Source organism: Monopterus albus, unplaced genomic scaffold (assembly GCF_001952655.1).
Source record: "Monopterus albus unplaced genomic scaffold, M_albus_1.0 scaffold189.1, whole genome shotgun sequence".
NCBI lineage: Eukaryota > Metazoa > Chordata > Actinopteri > Synbranchiformes > Synbranchidae > Monopterus > Monopterus albus.
Window position 1 is genome coordinate 1,235,132 of NW_018128069.1, and position 16,468 is coordinate 1,251,599.

Consider the following 16,468-nt stretch of genomic DNA (forward strand, 5'->3'; position numbering starts at 1 on the left):
AAAAATATAACCGTGCTGGTTTATTCAAAGAGTCACAGGCAAGAATTAACATTACATTTCCAGAGATCTTCCAACCCCCAGGCTGCCCAAGCAGCCCGGAAGCAGAAAAGCCCCCGAACCTAGAATTGCTATACAATATCATCACTTAGTTGGCTCGCCCCCTCCTCCACAGAAACGTCAACCGAGACGTCTCTCTCTCACCAGCTTTGCAGCTGGCTCTGGCAGTAGTCACAACATGAAGAAAATAATGTGTGTGAATGTTGATTATGTGGGGTGTATCTAAAAACACTGTAACACAACAATTCACATTAAGACAAATATTATGGTCACTTTTACCGTCATAATAACATTTATCCCTGACTGCAGCCTTTCTCTGCTTTAACTAACCTTGCATTTAACAGCCTGAGGAAGACATCCTGGCTACACTAACATTCTTCTAATACAACAGATCTCTAATCAATATCTATCTAACTAAGAAATTACCTAACACAACTCTCGCCGAAAATGGGCTATAACGACTCAGTCGTTAAAGGACATTGTTGGCCTTCAAAGGACTGAAACACCACCGAGGGGGATAAATATCTCCGGCTCAACACCAGTCAGTCAGAACTGATGAAGCCTCTTGGATGAGAGGTGAAACGTCTTCGACCTAGAAATCTAGTCCAGTTGATTTTTTTCTAAGTTTTTTTCAGCATAACTTACAAAGGATTTAAAAGCTGTAATTAATGGCTTTATTCGTGTTATTGACTAATATTGCTTTATTGCATTGCATCGTAACGATAACTAGTTAGCTACCTGTTTGTAATCCAGCGACCATCCCAGCGTTTCAAATATATGGTTTAGTTGTTCTTTGCAGTTTTCAGTGAACTGTCTCAGCTCCTGCAGACGATTCAGTCGATCCTCAAGAGTCTGTGTTACGAGTGCGTCCGACATTTTAAGGTTTTGTGTCCAAATTAACCTAGAACTTGCCCCGAAATCATAAGCGTTTCATTTACACGCTAGTCACCTCGGCCATATTCTTACGACGTAATGACGTATGTCGGCGTTGTGCTAGGAGGCCTCATCATTTCTCCTGTGCGCTTAGCGTTCGATGCGATGGTCATCGTCACAGTATAAAGTGTCACCAACATTATTGTTACGTAAATTAATCCCATGCTATAACCGAATGCGACTGTATTTTCATAAACGAGCGTTGCGAAAACTAAAAGCATTATTATCAAGCTCGAATGAGAAAGTGCGGTGGTTTTGCTTTAAGGATAACGATTACGTCGGGAGGTCAATCGGTGGCATAACACCGGTCGTTGGCGGGAGAACCGTGTGTGGTACTGGAAATTTTACTTAAATGAATATATTTTAGCTCACCGCTAAATTAAACTTACTGCATGCACAAGTTGTTATTGGATTGTTTTTGTTGTTGAGCGTAGCTTTTATTTTTGTAGGTCGTGCTCTTCCTCCTATTGGTCGATTATAGGTCATGTGGTCTCTCGCTACCAACCAATCAGAATGTAGCGGTTGGGCCACTGAGGAAATTGCATAATTGACGAGCTACCTGAATGCGTCACATACGTTTATATTTGTTTAATCTCTCTGCCCTGACTGTTTGTGCCGAGATAATTAACATTCAGTTCCGCCTCTGTGCTCCAGGCTAATACGCTACACTTAATAGCGTCACTTTGCCTCATTTTTGCCGTTTGTGTCCAGCGGAAGACACGCCCTCTGAGTTTAACCAGGAAGATCTCCTCGTTCTGCTGGTTTTGTCATAAATATGGCATTTTCCGGATACGGCGCTGGTCCCGGTGGTGCCCCGGTAAGAAACCGCCGTGACATATCGGCTAATAGCTGAATATGTCCATCGGCCACCTCCCCGGGTGGTATCCTGTCAAACACTAAGGAAATTGGTCGAAATAGCTGAAGTGATACGTTTTGTTGTCCAGACTGCACATAGCTCTGGTGAAGGTGTGGCGTTAGTTAACTGTTCTTTAATTGCTCCCACAAACATTTAGATGATACACTTTTCTAGTGTTGGAAAGTAACTAACACGGTCAGGTAGGCAATTAACGTAACAATTGTGGGGTACTCGTAGTCTACTCTTCTTAAGTATTTCTATTTTAGCTACTTTACACTTATACTCTTCTAGGATAAAAGTTAGAGGCAAATATACTTTTAACTGCTATTTTCTTGGCAGATTTAGATTAATAATACAAAATGTAGGTCAACAAATACATTGTGATGTTTTATTATCGTATTATAATAGGTGAATGGAGAGCAGAACACTATAATATACATCACTCTGAAATGTGACATTATGCATAATGAGCACTTTAAGTATATTTTAATGCTAATACCTTTGTACTTTTACTAGGAGCTTTACTTCTAACGGCATATTTTTTTTGATGCAACAGCTGATTGTTATCTGACTGTACGTTGACACTGTGCATTTCTCTTCTTCTGTTGTTTTCTGAACTGAGACAGGATGGACACATCTCAGCAGATGAGCTGCAGCGCTGCCTCACACAGGCTGGCATCACACTTTAAATATTGACTTTAGTGGAAATATCAGTACTAGAATGTAACATAATCCATAACAGGTAATATTCCTGCATGCAAAAGTACACAAGTATTATCATCAAAATGCACTCAAAGTACTAGAATGAGAGATATTTTTGTGCAGACAAGTGTCTACATCGATTATTATTTACATAGCTTTATGGACCTGATGTCACTGATGGATTAAAGGATAAGTTGTTTATGTTCAAGCCTGTTGTTAAACAATAGTCCAGTGCTCGTAGTCTATAAAAACATAAAAAGATGTTTACCTGCTCCAGTCATTCACCCTCTCTATTTGTGTAACTGAGACAGCCTGAACTTTGTACTAGCTTCAGATGGATTTACAGTGCATTACTGCACCAAATGAGGACAATGGATTTTGACCCCCTGTTTCTTTTACATTGAAACTGTTAAAACAAACCTTTTATCTTTCAACAACCAGTATGAACAGGAGGAAGTATTACAGCAAGCAAACTGGCTCATAGTGATGCTAATGGGCACTGGTCTAAGTCAGGTTCGGAAAATTGTGAACTTATCCTTTAATATGTACACAAAATTTTACTGCTGGAAGGAGGTTATAGAGCTAATTTTAAGTAAATTACACCATATACTAAACTAAATAATTTTGAATATAATTTGATTTTTTTTTTGTAAAATCTTAATCTGTGAAAAAAGTAAAGCTGTCCAACAAATATTGTGGGGTGAAAAGCATGAAATTTCCCTTGTGAAGATATGTGAAAGCATAGCATAATACTGAAATACACAACCATAGAACATCAAAACCACTTTGTAAACTCCTGTTGCTCTTGAAACCAGATGTTGTAATGAGGAAAGGTGCAGTTCCTCCTTTTCAAGGCTCAAGAAGCACACACACACTCACACATTAGACACTAATAATCATTTAACGTCTTTGCTGTGCTCCATACAAACACACTCACGGGCACACTAAGTATTGCTGTGCTCCATACAAACACACTCACTGGGCACGCTAGGTGGACTATGTGAAGCATGCAGGCTGCTGGCAGTGATTGTGCAGGAGTGAACAGGAGCTTCGTCCTGATGTATAACATGTATGAGGTTTATTTGACGCAAGGTAAATGAGTCAAATGCAGCACAACAATAGACTGAGACACACAAACATTTTGCCACCCTGCATTTAGTTAACAGGAAAGAGTAAACTGTGAGAATACAAAAGGGCAACAACGCCTCATGAACACTGTCTCAACATTTTAACTCGTTTTGCTGAAACATGATGAGACTGTGTGCAGGAAGCTTTGCCCATTCTGTCTCTAGAGTCATGTTAGTTTCCTCGCTAATGCAAAGTAGATGTGCAAGAACTTCATAGTTTTGGTCAGGATGTACACTGACTACGTGTCGCTACTGACGGTGCTCTTTCTTTCGAGACATTGAGTGTGTGAAACAGCCAGTTAGGTTTTATCTTGTAAATTCTGCAGCGTCATTTAAGTGTCTTCTGAAAGCCTGTTGGAAAAATGTACACTGAGCTTGAACTAACAAATGTTACTTTTTCTAATTAAAAGATTTATCTCCCCAACTACAAACTGAATAGGCTAAAGGGATGATACCAGCTGATTTGATTAAATATTTTGATTGGTCAGAATATAGCCTGTGTTTTGTGCTGTCCATAAAATAAAGATCAAACTAATCAATAAAGAAAATAATCATTAGTTGTGGCCCATCATCTTCATGGATTACATTTGTTTTGAGAAATTGTACAGATGTGTCAAATCACAATTTGATGATGTTTTACTGGTATTCATATTTTTCCATCAGTGCTTTTTATAGAAGTTTTCACAGCAGCAGTGACCTTGTGTTGTCAGGAGCAGGAACAATGGAATAATATTTCTCTCTCTGTTTCCCAGCAGCAGGATCCTCTCTTTGGATATTTTTCAGCTATAGCTGGACAGGTAACACACCTGCACAAACGCTAAACTGTTCACCTCAGTATTACTCAGCCTGATTATACAACATGCACCAAGTTTATGAACCACAGTACCAGGCAACATTAGGGCACTGATGCTTCTCTGATTCTTAGTGCAACAGCTGATTGTTATCTGACTGTACGTTGACACTGTGCATTTCTCTTCTTCTGTTGTTTTCTGAACTGAGACAGGATGGACACATCTCAGCAGATGAGCTGCAGCGCTGCCTCACACAGGCTGGCATCACTGGCTCATACCAGCGTAAGAGCACCAGACTGTTCATTAAATATCCACTTCAAACGCAAATTCACTGAAAGCTTGAAACACATTCATATAATTAGTGTGTTCACAGTGGCACACATCTTAGTTTGAACCAGTGCTGCCTAAAATCCTGTGTAATAAATGTAAATAAAGGTTAGATTATTGAACACCAACATATTTATCAGTAGAAGAAACAGATCTGGAGAAAATGAGGCCTTGCCATGTTGGTGATGTGTTGGGGATGTCAGCATTACTTATCAAAGCTGAAGAGACTGTAATCCTGAACAAATCTATTTGAAAGGAGAACCGTTAACATGTGAATGGTGTTTTCAGATTTGTCGTGCATGTGGTCGCAGCCTGTGTGCTCACTCTGTGTGTTCTCCTGTTACAGCCTTCAACCTGGAGACCTGCAGACTGATGATCAATATGCTGGATGTATCCTTCACCTGCACCCCAGTCAACAGGTTAATGAGCATGATGGAAGCTGTTAATGATGAACTTCATGTCTGAAATGTCACCTGTTTGTCAGAGTGCAAGGATTGGTCAGGTTGCTCACAGAGTCTCAGGGTTTCCCCTTGGCATGCTTCCTATCTGATGAGCATTTCCAAAGAGTTTTGTCCTAACAGCAACATGAGCATGCAGTGATCATGTCTGAGTGTAGTGCTTTGTAAAAGGAGCATTAACTGAAGAGGCATGTGATGGATCCTTGACTGACTGCTGTCTCAGAGAGACATGTCCTGCACCATGGGTTTTCAGGAGTTCAAGGAGCTGTGGCAGGTCCTGAACGGCTGGAGGGGCACTTTTGTGTCCTACGACCGGGACGGCAGTGGGACTATAGAGGGCCAGGAGCTGGAGCACGCCATCACCTCCATGGGTACCAGCAAACTAACACAACCACCTGTAGCTTTTTATATTCACCTGTAGTTTCTCCTGAATCTCTCAAACCTGACATAAAACTGATTTAGTCTGATGAAACTCTTTGGTTTAGCAAAATGTCAGTGTAAAAACTGTGACATGGTCAGTTTTCATATATAAATGGACTGAAGCAAATGTCAGGTCATTGCTTTCTGTGCAAAATGGTAATTAATCTACTAATGGGTGTGTTCCTATACAGGTTACCATCTGAGCCCTCAGGCCAAGAACTGCATCATGAAGCGCTACAGCACCAACGGCAGGATCCGCTTTGATGACTTTGTGAGCTGCTGTGTACGACTCCGTGCTCTGACTGGTGAGAGGGCCGATGAAGGCATGAAATCAGACTAAAAAATATTAAAGTTGTCTACTGGAGCTGAGTAGCATGCATAAAAATTGGGCATTATTCCTGTGACTGATGGGTCACCTGTAGCTCACCTTGTTCATTCATTGGGTGTCTTCATGATAATGACAGAACCTGCTACCGACTGTACAGCTCCACACAACCCACAGACACAAACAGCTCCACTCTGACACCAGAAGGCTAAATCTCTGATGAACGAATGCTTGATCAGAGTTAACAGTTCAAGTATGTATTTATTCAGTAGGCTGATTTAATCTGTGTTTTCAGATCAGTTCCGAAGGAGAGACACAACCCAAACTGGCAATGCCTCATTTCACTATGATGATGTGAGTTTGCACAGCTAAGATTATTATTTTTTGTTATTTTTGTTTTCTAAAGCTTTGATGTTGCTTCAGAAACGTGCCATCAATCATGTCTGACTCCGCCACGAGACTGAACAGGAAGGCTGTTTGGTGGTAATAGCTGAATATCTAACTGAGACAGAAAACACTGTCACAGCTCCGCTCTCTGCCACAGAACACCAGGAAGATCAGCTCCAGATCGGTGTCAGTTCAGCTGATATACGGTCTGTCACTATGACAGTTGTTGTACCAGTAGGTCTCATGAAATGAAGCTAACTGTCTGATGACAGATGTCAAAACTTCAACAATAGCTGGAGAAATGTCTTTTACAAGGATGTGTAGCTTTGATTTGTGCCCTTACAGAGCGGTAGCACAAACTGCAGCCTATATTCACTGTAAAGATAAATACACAGTCATCACCTCTGCAGAGCTTTTCAGCCTTCTTTACCTCACTGCAGTTTTGTCTCTGACAAATGTGGAACTAGGCAACTGTCTGCTAATCACAACTTTATAAAGTCATAGTGTATCAGATGCTTCTTGTCTTGTTTTGCTGTCCCCAAGTTGCCAAAAGGCCTTTAATGAGGCTTTGAACGTGACACAATGGTTTTGTTTAACTTTCTTCTTTTCTTTATAGAAGATTGTGCCCTAGAAAGATGAGAAGTGACTGCTAGATGACTGAGTGTTGTACAGTGACACAGTTTATTTCTCTCTCCCTCTCTAGTTCATCCAGGTCACCATGAGCATATGAAGAAGACAAGGCTACACTGAAAGGACACAGTCCTTTGAAGCTCTTCTTATTAATGACATGACATTTCTGTATGTCTTTTCATAGTACATGTTTTTGTTAAACTTCAGTGCCATCACATTTCATTGTAACATGAAGTACTGCATATTTTACTCTCATGGGGGTTTGGTAGCCTCAGGCTGTACCTGTGACAAATAGAGCACCTGTATGATGGAGCATAGGAATATCACTCTACATTTATAGCTTTTACTGCACGAGTAACCACATTAACCCAAAGTGTTGAGCAGCACGAGTGTGAACGTATGAAATGAATAAACACCACTGTCATGTAATATCACTGATGTTTGGCTCCTGTTTACTGACTTGGACAAGGACTGGAATGTAGTTTTTTAATTTGTCTTTTAAAATCTGATAATATACAGTACATACACGGTAAACTGTAAATATACAAAAAATAAAATAGAGAGCAAAACCCTGCTCAGACTACAGAGGAGCTTTTGAGGTTGATGGTCCAGACATTTGATGGCAGAAGGTGGAAAACTGCAGTTTAATCACACAGTGTATTAAGTTTTTATCCCCAAACTTCTGATTTTATTTCTGACATTGACTGGACTGTGAATGTCTAAGTGACATGTCATCTAAATGAAATCCTACCATAGCTACTGAAACTACTCATGTTTGTGTGTGAGGTGCTAAACTTGTGTGCAGTCAGATTACTCACACTGTCCAAAACTGATGAGAATGAGAAAATACAGAAGATATAAACATTTTTTATATAGAAATATTTAAACTTTAGCATGAAGGCCTGCCTCAGAGTCCAGAGATTCACCATGTCTCCCAGGTGGTTCATCCCTAGTTTGTAGGTATGTTTGCCCTGTTCTGCCTCCTCATTGTGGACTTTAATCATATCCATGTTCTTCATCCAGATGACCCTCCAATAGTCCTTCTAAGATACCGATAGGATAGGGTTTGTAGATCAGGGATATTAGGTTTTCCAGACTTAGAGTATCTGTCTCAGTGAAGCATCTCTGAAGTAAAGCTAACTACTATACTTGCATGCCACTTGTTTGCAGCACAGAAAATCTGTGGTAAAATGGAATTAACTGGCAAAACCGAGAATTAAGAGGGTGGTTTGGCAGATGTACTGTACTTGTGATTAACTTATAAATGTCATATAAACTCAGCTTCAGGGAAATGGAATGCTTTGCAAGAAATACTTTGACAAATATAAATACATTTTTGATTAATCTATGTTCAGATAAGCAGGTTGCTAGTGAATACATTGTCTAAGAAACATTTAGTAATGTACAGAACTAGGCACTTTGCTTTTGTGAAGTTTTACTTACTGCTTGCTCACTGTTTCAGCATTGGTAGAAACTGTGGTTATGTACAGTAAAAGTCACCATAGCCACATTTAAATAAACAAACCAGCCTGTACTGTAAATACAATTAGAAAAAATACACCTGAGAGATGTAATTATTAAATATATTATACATTCACTAAAGTGGTATATATGCACATATATTAATTCAACTGGCAAGAGACACAGTATGTACCTCGGTTAAAGGTCCCTGCAGCAGGCTGCACTTACAACACAACTTCACTGTTGATTGATCTCTGTTCTGCTTCTATAAGAGAAAAAGAAACTCTTGTTTTAATCAATCAAAACAACAGCAAGGCCATCATAATAAGAGACCAGATCCCTGCTTTGCAGCAAAAATTGATTTTTAGAGGTTAATAGTGCTTTATCAGATTGGTTAGTCAATCACTAAACAGCGAGAAAATGAAATTGCAACAGTTCTGATAATCATTTCATTGAATTTAATTATAATTTTTTGATTAAACATTCAAAAGTACAAAATAAACCAATGATGAAATTGATCTTGGAAATAGGGTCAACAGTTATTCATTTTTTCAGTAGTATGATGAAGAAAGTATATAAGACTTACAAATAAGTGTTTTTATTCACATAAATTCCTTCTTTTTTATTTGAAATTATTTATCATTTAATAAACTAATTACCATTTGCCTAATTCCAGTGTGGGATCCTTCACTGAAGTGAAGTTATTGATGCTTCCTGTGTTAATTTTTACTTGTGAGAAAGAAGAAATAAAGCAAAGAAAAAACTTTTTCAGTTTAAAAAAACTGCACATTTCAACACTTTATGTTGTTAATAATTATTATAATACTAGTTAGGTGCACAGTTCTATCACATCACAGAAAGAAGGTTCCAGGTTTGAATCAGCCCAACTGGGGCCTTTCTATGTGGAGTCTGCATGTTCCCCCTGTGCCTCTGGCTACTCCTGCTTCCTCCCACAGCCCAAAGACATGCAGCTTTGGTTGACTGGTGACTCTAAATTGCCCGTAGGAGTGAATGTTGAGTGTGTGTGGTTGTTTGTCTACATATCAGCCCTGTGATAGACTGACAACCTGTCCAGGGTGGACCCCGCCTCTCGCCCAGTGTCAGCTGGGTTTGGCTCCAGCCCCCCACAGATATTCACTAAATCTGTTTTCATTGCACTTTGCTGCATTTTACTTTTCATTATACACCAACTCTTCCATCTCAGCAAAGTGTAAAAATGACATTTCAAGATGTTTTAAATTTTCAGTGTTAAATAGTAAGACTTTTCATGTTCTAACTGGTGAATGGAAACTGCTACTGCCCAGGATACCTCCATCCTGTATATACTGTACATACATTGTATTCTTTTCTATGGGTGATCTTCCACTGTTTCCACTGGGCATCGAGGGAAGCTTCATCCAGGCTAAAGCCCAGATCAGGGGCCACCAAAAGCATCACACAGACACGCAGCAACATCCTGCTGTATGTGGAAAATATAGCATGTGTAACTATATTTTAATTTGATGTACAGATAAAAGCTTAAGTGAAGGCACAGAACTTTGTGTGAAAGCAATGCTGCTTTTATTACACTACTAACATGTTTTTTTATTTCTCTCTCTTTGGTTTAACAATACTATTATTCAGTATTATTATGTTGTAGTCTAGCTGAAAAAACTAACAAACAAAGAAACATTTTATGACCCAAGTACCTTACATACGTACCATCTTCAAAAGAAATTTCTAAACATGACAGTGTTATGCCTGCTCTCTCACTGGCAGATGAAAAGGTGAAGAGTGGCTGTACTGTCCAGTGACTAAAGGAGGAGGAAGAGGTGGATAGAGGAGGTGAGGTCTGTGGCTGGAGTAGAACCGCTGAGATGATCCCGGAGAGGTGGAGACCGGCCCAGGAGAGGAGGAACCGCGGTGCACTTTGTGGCAGGAGTAGAGTGCAGAGATCGCTGAGACAAAGAATGCTCAGGGGGTGGAGCAGCAGGTGAGTACAAATCTGTTTTAAAGTGCCTTTATTTTGTATTATTATTTATCTATTTTATATTTAAATGTTGTATTGTTTGGCATTCGTTGTGGACGGCAAAGTAAGAATTTCATTGTGCAGAGAAACATGTTTCCTAACTGTACATATAACAATAAACACTTTGACTTTTGAAATGACACAAAGGTGTGAAGTTCACTGATTCACCATAAAGGCAGGAGGCAGTGACAGGCTAAAGGGAAAGTGAAACTAATTTAATATTACTGCTCTAGTAATAGTTGTGTTTTCTAAGAAATTCAATTAAATATCTATTTTGTTAATGTTTTTCAAATTTTTGATACCATACTTAAGCTTAATATTTAAAGATAAGCTAATTTCATATAGTTCACACCAGCTGCCACAGTATTATTATTGTTGCTGTTACTCTGTTGTCTCAGAATGTATTAGTCTACTAGGTATGACTTGTTACTGTAGCACATAATCTATATGCACAGTTTAACCTTAGTCTTCGTTCAAATTAATGATAATTGTTCCTTATTGTGACGTGACCAATTAGGCAGGAGAGAGAAAAAGAGAGAGAGGGGGTGGGGGGGTGGAGCAAAGTGCCACCCTCACACCTACTTTATAATAGGCTAAAACTGGTTCAGTTCATAACACCCCAGTCCTTCTGTGCATACTTTCATTCTGTTTGTCTCCAAGCAAAGGTGCATATGAAAACAAGAAAAGTAAGTGTATCAAACATTTTACAGTGTTTAATACTTAGGCTATAAAGTTTCTATATTTTAGCTTTTACAGGCGAGGCTGTTAATGTTATTGTTGTTATACTGCGCCCCTTTCCTCGCATATAAAATGCAGAACTCGCACTTCTGTGTAATAATTGTGTAGCTATGACCAAGTAGATATAAGAAATAAAAGAAAAAAGGACTGGTACTGAGCATATTAACAGCTGGTGGTAATCTGGGGGTAAGAAACAGGTGTGAAGGAAAACGTAATCAGGGTAAGGGAGTGAAAACAGAGTGAGGGGAGTGAGAAAGTAGGTGCAGCCGGGCAAACCTGACAAATATCAAGTTTTCCTGTAAACTGGGCAGATTCATCTGCTGTTATTAAGATGTATCACATGATCTGGGGCTGCTCCCTCACATCAGAATCAGCTTTACCGTCCGGGTGTGTTGGGCACAGAAAGAATTTATTTGACTCTGGTACAATGGCTCTCCGTGTGTATGTACAATGTTCTTCTGTAAAGCAACAAGACAAGTAAACACATTAAGACTGAGAGAACAAAAAAGAAAAAACAAAAAAGCTAAAGAAATGTGCATTAGGAAAATAAAAATAAAGTACTTATAAATATAGCAAAATATAGACAAACACTTTAGTTGGAGTTTTTAGATACTTATATAGAAAGGCATGTTTACAGGTTGTCATTCTGTTCTACAGTCATGGCTTTAGTGTTGATCAGAGCAACAGCCCAGGGGAAGAAACCATCCTTGTGCCTGGTTGTCTTGTCAAACAACATTCCTTTTCTAGTTAAAGCAGAACCTCTTGCTAACATGAGTGACTGAACCTTGCAATGAATCAGTCCAGCTAACACAGCTTGTTGGGTCTGTTTATGTAAAGGTCTGAATTCCACTATGAGTCAGTCTGAGGAGAAAGATGGAAGAAGGGAGGGAGTCCAGACCCCCAACGGCGCTCTGTCTGTGGAACAGGATGGCCAGACAGAAGCTGAGAAGTAAGATGAAGAGCTCTGACTGTCCACGTTGAAGTTCAGTGTGAAATCAGTACAGTTATGATTCACAGCAGTTTGTGCTGAAGCCCAGTTATTGAGGGAAGAGTGAGTCTTACTCATTCAGATTCTTGTGCTGTTGATTCAAACCATTCAGATTTTTGTACAATATACTTGTTTAATAAACTCTTTATTCAAAACTTTGTTTCCAGCAGGACTCAGCAGCAGAAACCAGAGTCTCCTATTTTAAAAGGACAACGAACTTCTGAAACAAGGTGTGTCACTATTTTCATGTGCAAATTCTGTGGGAGGGCGGCTAATTGTATAATATAACACAAGAACAAGACAATGTAGTATGTACTGTAATGGTCTAACTAATGCATATATGCCACTGTTATGTAGCCGAGTCTTAATGGGATGAATAGGGTGGACAAAATAATAGCAACACCTGTCAGTTTAACTCCCCTTAAGAATAAAAGGGGTTGAACTGCACATTTTAAACATCATAGTGAGTTTTTGCTTTCATTGAAAATTTCCTGAGCAGAAAGTGGTTTCTAGTTAAATGTTAAGATACATGTTTTTACATGTATTTTTGTCAGTTTTGGTCTTTTCTTGTTCTTTTGTCTCTTTCTGTAAAGCTCTCACAATGCATATTAAAACACTATACTGCTCAGCAATCAGACTGGTCATGTGCATGTCAGGTCAGAGTTGCACACACCTGACCATGATACACTGTTTAAACTCATGAGTCATCTCATTGAGCTCCATCTATTTAGGTCTTTTGTCAATTCTTCATTTCTTTCAGAATTGAGCAGGAAAGAGCAGAACCTGCTTCACCAACCTGTGTGTCCATGAGGAGTAACCATTCCATGGATTGGCCTGTTTCTTTCAGACAGGAAGATTCAAAGTCCATGTAAGTTGACAAATTATCTATGAAGTGGTATCATCACTATGTTCAGTAACATTACTTTAAATGTTTCTGCCTAGTCTAGTCACAGCTCTGCTTTGTCCATTGGTTGTACAGTTAATGTTTCTTAAATGTGATGCACCTGGTAACTTCATTTCTTTAAGTTTTGTTGTTTTGTTTTTTTAAATCTTCTTCCTTAAAAGTACCAAATAGCTCTCAGACACCATAAGGCCGAGTTCCCACTTCAACTTTTCAGTATTTTTAATCATTTCTGTCATGAATATATTAACATACTGTATAATGACAGAGTATGTTGTTGTTAAACTCCCTATCATTAATATCAGCATTTTTACTTCATGGCCACTGTGAGTGTGCTGAAGTACAAAGTACAATGTGCAACATTACATGTCACTATAAGTCTTCATAACAAAACAGTTTTTCTTATACTGCAGTCTACTTCCAGTGTCTCCACAAACATCCCAGTTATTGGTAAAACCTTTGGTTTTTGCCCAAGAGAACAGTTTTCTCTGTGTTCAGGAAGAGTGACTGACATTTGGACCTACTTACACTGATCAGAGTTAAGTTAAACATCTAAACAGTGCAGCCGTCATCACTGATGGATCATGTTTTCTCCACAGAGTTCAACAGGAGACGTCAGAGGTTTCCACTGGTGGTCAAACACAGCTGGACTCCGTAATTATGGTGTGTAACTGCACAAGTTTCACTAGTAACTGCAACAGCCACAAGTAAAACAAATGCTACAACATTTTTGAAAATGTATGCTTTAGGTGAGCAACCTGAAATTCATGTGTCTGTTTAAAATCCGATGGCAACTTCAACATGGGCAAATGGAGGGAGAGGTCAGCCTAGTTTTTAAAGCCTTCCAACAGCTCTAAAGCTGTTTTGACTTGTTGTACCTTGTATATTTAGCACAGTGGAGAAACAGAAAATGAGATTTTGGTTTGCTGAGCAGTTGGATTCCATATTAGAGCTATTAAGTGACAAACAGTAGCTGTTGTTATACAGGGGATACATTCAGTGCAGCACATCAGTATGGAGATATATACTTGTGTTGTATTGGCTGTACTGTCTGACAGAGAAATAAGCTTTGGTAAGACAGAAAACAGGCAGATTTTTCAAAAATGCTGGAGTATTAAATGTGGACTTTTAGTCTTTGACAGATTGTGCTAATTACTGTATGTGTTGAATGAGTTGAGTTTATAAGATTGAAAGTTCAGTGAATATTGTTTTATTTCAGCTTCTGGAGGAGAACATTGTTGCTTTTGTGAAGAAGGAGCTCAAGACGATCCAGAAGGTTCTGAACCCAGATTACCCAGAATACTTAGAGAGCCAAGGTGACGATGAGCTGGTGGCTGATGGTGAAGAGAAAGAGCAGAGGAAGAGAATCAGGGAGACCTTTCAGCAGCTCACACTGCAGTTCCTGAGGAGCATGAAGCAGGAGGAGCTGGCCGACTCTCTGCAGAAAAGTAAGTGGCTCTTAATACATGCCCCCATGTTTGGGTAGGTAAAACTCCCAGACAGTGTCATGAGTATCTGCAAAACCTGGGTGGACATCAAACTCCTGTGACTAAATCATTTAATGTAATAGATTTGTTTGTCAAACCTTTATTTTTTTGATGACATCTTTATCCTGAAGGCGTATAAATAAACCTTCCCAGTCAAACTGGGGGCAACTAGTTGAACAGTAGCTTGTAGTAAGCAGAGCAGTATCTTTGTAGGAACTCTTTTCTCAGGAAGAGAGACTCTGTATCAGCAGCTAGACAGAAACACAACTCCAAATCATTTCTAATTTTGCTCTGTGCTGGATGTGTACAAAAGCAGTCACTGCCTAACATGCTAACCATGTGATATGTGTGGGTTTGTATCTACCAGCTTGGTCCGTTGATTTGTTGTTTCCTCTACTGGTCAAAAATTATTATTATAGCTTTAAAGGAGAGACATTTGGACAGAATTGTACAATCTTATATAATATAATAAAATATGAAACTTTTTTTTGTAGAAAGTCTTGCTGCAGCGTGCCAACCTAAACTAAAATTGAACCTGAAGAATAAGTTTGAGTCAGTGTTTGAGGGGATTCCTAAAGCAGGAACCCCAACCCTCCTGAATGAGATCTACACAGAGCTCTACATCACAGAGGGAGGCACTGGGGAGGTCAATGATGAACATGAAGTCAGACAGATTGAACAAGCCCTGAATTTATATAATACACGAGTTTCACTATTTGAGTTGAATTACTGAAATAAATCGACTTTTCCACAATATTCTAATTTATTGAGATGCACCTGTACATCCTGACCAAAACTATGAAGTTCTTACACATCTACTTTACATTAGTGAGGAAACTAACATGACTCTAGAGACAGAATGGGCAAAGCTTCCTGCACGTTCTTAGTGCAACAGCTGATTGTTATCTGACTGTACGCTGACACTGTGCATTTCTCTTCTGTTGTTTTCTGAACTGGGACAGGATGGACAGATCTCAGCAGATGAGCTGCAGTGCTGCCTCACAAAGGCTAAAGAATTTGTTAAAACCTGATTTTCAGGCAGGTTCTACAGTGCTCCTGCATTAAGATCCTCCTTTTTCCCTTTGGTGAATGTAATGCGCCGTTATGTTATGCACATGAATATGGAAACGACTTATAGGTGGCTCATACCAGCGTAAGAGCACCAGACTGTTCATTAAATATCCACTTCAAACGCAAATTCACTGAAAGCTTGAAACACATTCATATAATTAGCGTGTTCACAGTGGCACACATCTTAGCCCCGCCCACACCTGACTAAGTTTGAGGTCGTTGAGTCAGCATCACTGATTCGAGTTCAGCATCATGGGCGGGGCTGTGTGCTGCGCTGTAATAGGCCAAGGCTGTGGAGCTACTAAATATTCAGTTTTACACTTGGCGAGACATTTACATTAAATATTTAACATTTACATTTAGACTTTGTCACATTTAGCTAAATGTGAGAAAACTAGTGTAAGTGCTATTTTTATAAACGGCGCCCCATACTGCAGCTCTTGTGATGTCTACTTGAGAAACAGCACCTCACTAGAACTGCAGTGCATTTACCTTGAGTTCAGATGCATCTACGATGTATATTGTTTGACTCTTGCTCTCTACCAAACCTTCTTTTCCCAATGTATAAGAGGCACAAAGGCCATAATCTTCCATTTTCAATAAACATTTCAATTCAGGAGTGAAACACAGCTTGTAACCTCAAATTCCACAATAGTGTTGTACTCATGTGTTATACATTTAAAAAGTGATACAAAATGTTAATGAGGAAACCGACAAAGTTCAAATAATTTCACTGATCCTGCATTTAATTCTACTTGAAATAAAAACAGCCACTTTTATTTTTAGTTATGCCATCACAGT

General features: G+C 39.2%; 2 protein-coding genes and 1 pseudogene across 3 annotated transcripts in view; 2 read left to right on the top strand and 1 right to left on the bottom strand.

The window, feature by feature from the left end:
• The window catches only part of snrnp48 (small nuclear ribonucleoprotein 48 (U11/U12)), a 6,907-nt gene extending 5,514 nt beyond the window's left edge, over positions 1–1,393 (bottom strand). The window contains exon 1 of the mRNA XM_020617385.1: positions 796–1,393. Within this exon, the coding sequence (XP_020473041.1) occupies positions 796–933 (138 nt within the window). The 5' untranslated portion in view covers positions 934–1,393. The remainder of the gene's footprint in view (positions 1–795) is intronic.
• A 131-nt stretch (positions 1,394–1,524) lies between these two features.
• Positions 1,525–7,444, top strand: sri (sorcin). 2 transcript variants are annotated; one of them, XM_020617387.1, is made up of 8 exons: positions 1,525–1,807; positions 4,431–4,472; positions 4,679–4,748; positions 5,140–5,183; positions 5,475–5,622; positions 5,863–5,976; positions 6,292–6,350; positions 7,087–7,444. In XM_020617387.1, exons 1-8 carry the CDS (start codon positions 1,766–1,768, stop codon positions 7,111–7,113), a joined length of 546 nt encoding a protein of 181 aa, XP_020473043.1. In that variant the 5' UTR covers positions 1,525–1,765; the 3' UTR covers positions 7,114–7,444. The 2 variants fall into 2 exon arrangements, with proteins under 2 accessions (XP_020473043.1, XP_020473042.1); XM_020617386.1 differs by having other exon boundaries at positions 1,527–1,807; positions 4,428–4,472.
• A 6,474-nt stretch (positions 7,445–13,918) lies between these two features.
• Positions 13,919–16,468, top strand: part of LOC109970081 (protein NLRC3-like) — a 15,734-nt pseudogene continuing 13,184 nt past the window's right edge.

What these genes read in the sequence shown, in the direction of transcription:
- sri (XM_020617386.1), top strand. Translation starts at nt 1,766, where the DNA reads ATGGCATTTTCCGGATACGGCGCTGGTCCCGGTGGTGCCCCG. An exon ending in TTTCAGCTATAGCTGGACAG is followed by an intron (nt 4,473 to 4,678) that starts GTAACACACCTG and finishes GAACTGAGACAG; the next exon opens with GATGGACACATCTCAGCAGA. An exon ending in GCACGCCATCACCTCCATGG is followed by an intron (nt 5,623 to 5,862) that starts GTACCAGCAAAC and finishes GTTCCTATACAG; the next exon opens with GTTACCATCTGAGCCCTCAG.